Source organism: Halyomorpha halys, unplaced genomic scaffold, assembly GCF_000696795.3.
Source record: "Halyomorpha halys isolate HHAL.00 unplaced genomic scaffold, Hhal_1.1 Scaffold980.1, whole genome shotgun sequence".
Lineage (NCBI taxonomy): Eukaryota > Metazoa > Arthropoda > Insecta > Hemiptera > Pentatomidae > Halyomorpha > Halyomorpha halys.
The window spans coordinates 59604-67632 of record NW_027105405.1 but is presented as its reverse complement, the minus strand read 5'-3'; the positions used below and the strand labels follow the sequence as shown (position 1 = coordinate 67632).

Here is an 8029-nt window from a genome sequence, read left to right as displayed (position 1 = left end):
GGGGAAATCTCCCGAAACGTTGCTGTATGATATGAAATAAACTATTATAGTTTAATAAGGAAGAAATTGTATCATTCACTAAATCCAGTTAATACCATAAAAATTATATAAAGAAGAACGTTGTAACAAACAGAAAAAAAAAAAGAAACACAAAAAAAAACCAATAACTGCCAAGTGCATAATAACATTAATAACAGTATAACTACCTAACCACTTCTATGGGGAAGGGACACAATTACCTATATTTCTAGGTTAAGGAATAAATATTAATGTATTTTATTTTATTTTTCATTTCAGAATAAAATCAATCCCCAGTTTCATAATTACTATCATTTCTCTTTATATACTGAATTGATTCATCTATAAGCAATTTTTATACGGATATAAAATAATTATTCTATAATATAAGAAAATAATTATAATAATTGTTTACTTTTCCTTATTTTTCTTGAAATGAAGAAACAGTGATCATAAATTGTAAGATAAGCTTTCATTTATTAAGCTTTTATAAAATAATTAGACGTATAAAAACGTTTCTTGATTAAAAAATTAAAAGATAACTGATACTTAAATGGATTGCTTGTCAAAAGTTGCTATTAAAATTATTATGAAATTTTCAAACGTAACATGAATCCATACACTTTTATCACTTTTAAACATTCGGGTATTCGTCTTAAATATTTACATAAATGTATTTAGAAACTTCATGAAATGGAAATGAAATCCACAAAATTTTATTACTTGATTTAAAGAACTCCAGACTGATAAACTCATCTCAACCCCTAACCAAATTTACTAAAGTAAATGATTCAGAAGTTGGGAAAGGCAAGGTAGAATCGAGAAGTAGTGGTTACGGCAAGTTGAGTTTAAACTTTCAAAATTCCAGAACAGTTCAAAACTGTATTAAGTTACCAAAGCCGGATATGAAATTTTGAATTAATAAAACTATCAACTTTGTTGTAATCTAACCTTTGAAATTGCGACGAAGTTAGGAGGACTTCCAAACTTGAAAACGTTTGTATGAATTCCTTTTAAAGTGAAATATTTATATTTGATGACAAGCAGGGTAACAAATTTCAATGAAAATGAATATATTCCATATAATGTGAATGATGGAACACTGATCATAAAACATGAGATAGGCTTTTTATTTATTATTCGCAATAATAAACATTTATTAATGATCAAAAGTAAAAATAAACTCCTTTTAATTAAAATTTAATATACATTTTAAAAATCCAAGAAAATAAAAATTTTTTAAACCACAAAATATTGGACCCTAGAGATATTAGGTAGGAGCACAAAAGTTTTCAATGCTGTAATGTCCATATTACAAAGTGGAAAAATCAAAACTACAAAAAGATTCAAAATTAAACTTTTTAACTGTATAAATAAAAATTGAAATACAGATTTTTCGGAGAAAAAGTTTATGCTAAAACTGAGCTTTGATTTGGAATTCACATCCTGGAAAGAAGAACAGTTCGGTCCTTATGTTCATGAAAAACTACAATTCTATATATATTTTTAACATAAATTTCATATAATAAGGTAGAATAATTCCATTTTTTTTTTTTTTTGTTTTTTTTAATATATTTTTTTAGTTATTTTTTTTTCCTTTCCTTATATTGCATAAAATAATGAAACAGTGATCATTAAATGTGTGATAGCCTTTTATTTATTATTCACAATAATAAACATTTGTAATTGACCCTTGTTTTTCGGTTAACTTATTTCTCTATTATTTATAAAGATAGAGCAAAAGCATGTTTTTGAATTCAATAAATTGAATTTATTTTTATTATTTTGAGGCTTCATCAATCATTCTGAAATACTAATTTTTTCTTAATATATTATGATTTTTTATATAATAATAATTTGCAGTGATATTAATTTATTTTGGTATTTATTGAAGTATTTTTTTTTTCTAAGCCCCATGGGTGGTGAGTGGGGTTGATATTAGGGGATGATGGGAAAACGGATTAAGGAGGACCTCTTTTACTACATTGGTAATGCATTTGAAAAAAAGGTAATTGGGAATAATAACCAAAAAAATTGTAATAACAAATAATCAGTAACCTCAGGTCGTAAAATTAAATACATCATATGTTGAAAATTACTGTACTAACTTTAATGATAATATAAATATTAAGTACATTGAATGTTGTATCGGAAGCCCATACAAAATTTGCTCAGATCCTTCGTGCCATTAATTCTATCTACGTTGATTACTAAATAGGTTGAAAATCCAGTTAGACCTTAGTGATAAAATTCAAGGAAGCCCTTAAATAGTTTTACTTAAGGGTCTTTTAAATAACTTTGACACTTCTGATTTCTTAATTGTGTCACGTGCACAACTTTTGAATTGAGTTATTAAAGCTTTTGTAATCATCGGGATCACACGCGAGCTTAGCTGTCGAACAAAGAATGTTCCTCCATCAATCGAAAATTTTGTTTAATTGGTTAAAACACTTCGATTTTCATTTGAGATGTATTAAAAAATATACTTAATGTAAATATTATATGCATCAGCATATATGATATGTAAAACCAAGTATTTTCAGTTGGTTACATCCAGCCTCTGATGTAACTTCTAAATACCAACAGGAAGTTTTAATTGGATTTTATGACAATCCTAATTTTTAGCTAAAGATTTAACTTATAAAACAACCAACAGATTTTAAAAGTCGTATGAAAGTTTAAAAAAAAGAAAGATAATTGTAATTAATGTATACAATTTATTTTCTGTCAAACATTTCGTACTGAAAAAACTGTTTAAAAAAACAAGATTATTGTTTAAGATGCCAAACATATTATTTATACTATACCAGTAAAAGAACATTTTTTGAACCCTACATTAAGGTACAGATACCGTACTGGTAAATAAATAGGACATTGTTCTATTATTTAAAAAAAAAACTTTAATTTTTAGTTTTTCGCAAAACTAAAGAACTAATTATATTTTTAGGGTACAAATTCCAAATCTATTTTCGTTTTTGGTATAGACTGACATTTTCTTCTAAAAGTCGCTACAGTAACAGAATAAAAATTGAATTGTAACAGCCGGATTCGATCCCGAGTCCTTGGAGCTACAGTGCTTACACAGTACCTTACATTGAATCAAGCAATAAATAATTCAAGCTACTAAATATTATAAATTTAGCTAGTTGTGACCGAATCTTAAACAATAATCATAAAATTACCTGAAATACGAACAATGATCTACACCAAAATTTGAATATTCAGTCATCTTCCCGGTATTTTATTGTAGTGTTTTCACTACATACAGTACTACAGGGTACCGTCAGGTCCTATATAAGAACCTCTTGAACAGGTCGAGACGAATACCCGCTGAACCGGAAGATCAAGGTGGTAGGTTATGCCGTCATAAAGAGCCTATATGAAAATTTAACTGACCATAAATCGGAGGAATAAACCCCTCAACTGTATAATATTGCTTGCTATTGTGGCCATCGGTATAAATATACTAATATACAAAAATAAAAATATTTAGTAAGGTAGACGTCATCAATTTTTTTTAATATAATTCTTTAGGTACTTAATGCTTAGTCAATAATAAAAAAAACTGTATTTTAAAGCGACGTTTAGAGATTTTATTGTTCTCATAGCCATGCCCTACAGTATAAAAAAAAAGTTTTAAGAAATTATTAAACACTAAAATATAAGGAATACAAATTAATGTAAATAAATAGAACTATACAATACAATGCAATACCTACAACACATATTTCATTGTTTATTAATGTTTTGTAACTAAACTTTCTAAATAACTATAACCATTAGAACTATCTCGACAAGATTTAGAGCAAGACTGAGTCAGAGTACAATAGAGTACAATGGCTCTGGGGTTCTCACACCAAAACATTTTGTCCTAGCACCTAGTCAGTCTGTTTATTTGCATTTCAATATTAGTATTGTTAAATATGCCTCATATTTTTATGAGACTAAAGTAACATGAATATAAATTGTGTACTTTTTTTTTTAACCTCAATTATTATATTTTTCAGTAGAGATCATCTCATTTACATTTGGTTTGAAATTATTTTTTTCACAATGTATGATTTTGGGTATCTAAAATTCGAACATATCATTAAATTGTAATTGAAGCATAATGTCAAAATCCAATACAGATTAAATTTATAACTGCGGACAATTGTTTTATTTGGAATTTTTAACGCAACAAGGAATTTTCATACAATATTTTGTATGAAAAAACAACAATACATTTTAGTATTTACTAAAGAATATATAAAGAAATACAAGTATGCCTTTGTACAATTTTTTTTTTTACTTTTTTGAAATTTAAGTTTATTTTTTTTTTGTGTATTATTAGACTTACATGTAAAGGTATTCTTTCATCTCTATTATCAATGTTATGTACAAAGAAGCATTTTGCACTAAACTCTAGTTGTCATTAAAATTTTTACTCGTTAAATTCTTGCCCCTGGGCAACTTGAGTTTTTTTCCTACATTTATTAATTTTTTTTCAATTTTCAATGTAACAATCCATTAAGATATATATCGTCATATGAGGTTTTACTAAAGAAATGTCAACATTTTAGGTCGAGTCATAACTAACTTCCGATGCAGCTAGGTAGAATCTATTGTTCGTATCTACCCGCAGTGAGTTACCATTACAGGTTTTTGTTTTCACAGTGTAGGCGAGGCTTCAGTTAGTCTTTTATTAACCGTTGTGTAATACATGTTACATTAAACTGTTTTTTAAACTCAGATATGGAGGGCCAAAAAAGCACATACTCGTCATGTAATGTTTTGGGAATTTAAACAAGGCAATAGTGCTCAGGCGACAGTTGAACAAATATGCAGTGTATATGTGGAAGAACTAATAACATTGGGCAGTTAGAAATTGGTTTATGAAATTCCGTTCTTAAAAAACGAACCGATGGTGGGACACCCTTCCGACTGACGACAACTTTTTAAAAGCAACATTGGAGCAAATCCGCGTCAATCACCAAGAGGTATAGCAGAAAGGTTGCTGGAGAACCGCTGCATGGAGAAATTAGGGAAAGTCAGCTGAAGTAAGGGTACTTCACAACCTCAGAAAATGGAAAAGAATGTGATCTGATCTGATCTCAAAGGTAAAAATTGAGCCTTTTAAAAACAGGATTGTAACGATGAAAAATGGGTTATCTATACCTTTTCTGTTCCTAACAAAACGTTTTAAATGGAAAATCCTTCAATTCTGAAGAGAAAGGCAACCAACCCCATTTTACTAGGAAGTATCAATTCCTACTGCCAGGACGATGGGAGAAGGTTATATATAATAATGGTGAATACATAATAAATTTATATAATTTTGTTGTTTATTGAGAGCAAAATAATGTCCGATAAAAAAAGAGAAGTTATTTATGACTCGACCTATTAGTTAATTTAGTTTGAAATTCTTATGTACTCCAACCAGAGAAAGCAATCTCCATACTGCCCCGACACCATCGGAGACGACTTTTCTTAACTATTATTATAATTATTAATAGACTATTTTATAAACAATTAAATCATAATACAGACATAGATGAATGTTTTAAAGATCCGAGGAACCCCCTGCATCGATGTCGTCAACACTGACATGCCGCAGGAGAGGCAAGAGTACGCTATTGAGATAATGATGAAAGCTGTACGTAATGTCAGGATGTTTAGGGTAAGTGTAATATAAAAGTTAATCCTAATGTTAATAATAACAAAAGATATACAAACTGTCTCAAAATTCTTTATTTAATTATATTACATGTGATTAATTAATCCATCAACGTTTAGGCCGATATTTGAGACAAATATCCACAAAATAACAAACTTGTTTCAATAATAATAAATATTGGAGTACAGCTGTAGTCAGTCACTCGATAATTTATTCGTTATATGAAAATAAGAAAATCAAATTAACTGAACTAATATATGTAAGATTGATCAAACATAATTTTATTCTGTATAAAAGCACAAATTATAGGTTATTATTATTTTTTTAAACTAAATATACATAGAAATACAACTGTTTGTATAAAAGAATTTAATTACATGTCCATTAAACTCAGTAGTGAAGAACAATAACAATTTATTTTTAAGGTGAAAATATTTTAGAATGAAACTTTGCCATTAAATCCGAACGCCTGAATCTATTTTTAGTATTATGAAAATAGCCAGTGTTGATAAGACAGAACCTTTGTATACTTAATGGTCAAACTTGAAATAGCTTGTTATTTTTAGACAGAAAATTTAATGCATTCACTAATTTACAAGTGAATAAATCGATTGATCGATTGACACTTGTATCCCATAAGTTTGCAATCTAATTCACCCACGCATCAATTTATCAAAATGTAAAGAAAACAGTTTGATTTAAATTAATCGGATCCGCTATTGAAGGAATGATTATAATTGAAAATATAATTTGAAAATTTAAATCTTTATTAATCATTAAACTCAATTTTAGAAAGGAAAACTCAATTTTTGACTTCAGAAAACAACCAAAGTTCAAGTTTTAGAAAAATTAAACAAACTGCTATAAGAAAAGGGAGTAGTAAAAATATTTTTTTAAACAAAAAAACTCTTCTTTCTTAAAATGTTATATAACACCTTCATTCAGTAATATCTTCAATTATACATAATTAAATAATATAAAAATTCCATTTGTTTAAATAAAATATAACTGCAAAGTTTTCTTGAAACTCTACAATCAAAGCTCTTTAACGAGAGGGTTCATTAATATTTCAAAGTCAATCTATTACATCTACGTTTCTCAACAGGTGGTTTACGAACGATCACAAAGAGATCTGCGAAAAGTCATTTAGAAATCATATATTTAAATATGATAATAAATTATGTGGAAAAGATTTTTCATTCCGTAACTTTTAATAAAAATCGCTGCACCCAAACTTAATTAACGTTTCTTGACTTATCACGTAAAGTGGACTGTGAAATTTTCGCGATCTTAAATCTGAAAAATTATGATTATTTTCGGACATTTCTGATGTAAAACGCTGAGTGAAAATAAAAATTAGTAAAAGTTTTTTTTGTTTTTAATTTGTATTTTCATTAAAGCTCCCAATCAATAAAAAATTAACATTAAAACTTTCCTATTTTTAAATTTTTTATAAACACATCTGATCTTCACATAATTGAGGTTAAAATTCAAAATTTTAGGTTTTACAGCCGCCATATTCTAAGTGATTTGTAATTTTCTATAAAAATTTCTTCATTTGATTGAGATTGAAGATCATTTTTTTTTTGCTTATTCAGCCGCCATATTAAACCTGCCATATGTCTAAAGACATATTATATTTGAACACAACTACACTTTCTGCCAAATCTGAAGCTTCTGGTTTTGTAGTTTTCTACGAAGATCCCTGTTTATACGGGAAAATTGTTTTATTTTAACCCACGCAATTATTTTTATCAAGTATTTCTAGTAATAACTCATTTTACATTTTGTAATAACTAGTGCATATTTAAACAAATTTTACAATTTTAGCATTTACAAATCCTATTATTACTATAAATCCATAATTTCTGGGTATAATAGCTGGATTTTCAAATCATATATTATGCTACAGTCGTTACCAAAACCCTGTTTTCAAAGACCCCTTTATTTAATTACGATTAGATGGCAAGCGCCTTATAAATCCCAACAATTGTAAAATTTGTTTAAATACGCATGAATTAAAATAAAACAATTTCGCTATATAAACATATACAATATTGATATTTTTATTATTACAATTCAGATGAACCAAATACAATTATCTTTTAATTTCAGGACGTAGCAGAAGTTGTGAAGAAGGAGATGGATATAAAATTCGGATCTGCATGGCAGTGCGTAGTAGGTCGTGAGTTCGGTATAAATATATCTCATATGTACGGGTATTTCCTGTTTGTGACGTTGGATAGCCTGGCCATTCTGCTGTATAAAACAGACTAAATAAATTTGTTAACATTATAAATTTTATTTTAAGTTGATTCGTTTAACTATATTTAAAATTTTATAACGGTATATATA

The 8029-nt window shown here is 27.7% G+C and overlaps 1 protein-coding gene across 7 annotated transcripts in view; it reads left to right on the top strand.

The window, feature by feature from the left end:
- LOC106687560 (uncharacterized) overlaps positions 1 to 7989 on the top strand; it is an 18212-nt gene extending 10223 nt beyond the window's left edge. For 6 of the 7 annotated variants that reach the window (XM_014431517.2, XM_014431516.2, XM_014431518.2 and 3 more), the window contains 2 exons: positions 5552 to 5677; positions 7790 to 7989. In XM_014431517.2, coding sequence (XP_014287003.1) covers positions 5552 to 5677; positions 7790 to 7951 — 288 coding nt within the window. In that variant the 3' untranslated portion in view covers positions 7952 to 7989. The remainder of the gene's footprint in view (positions 1 to 5551; positions 5678 to 7789) is intronic. The other variant, XM_014431522.2, reaches the window with a different exon arrangement.
- The last annotated feature ends 40 nt before the right edge of the window (positions 7990 to 8029 follow it).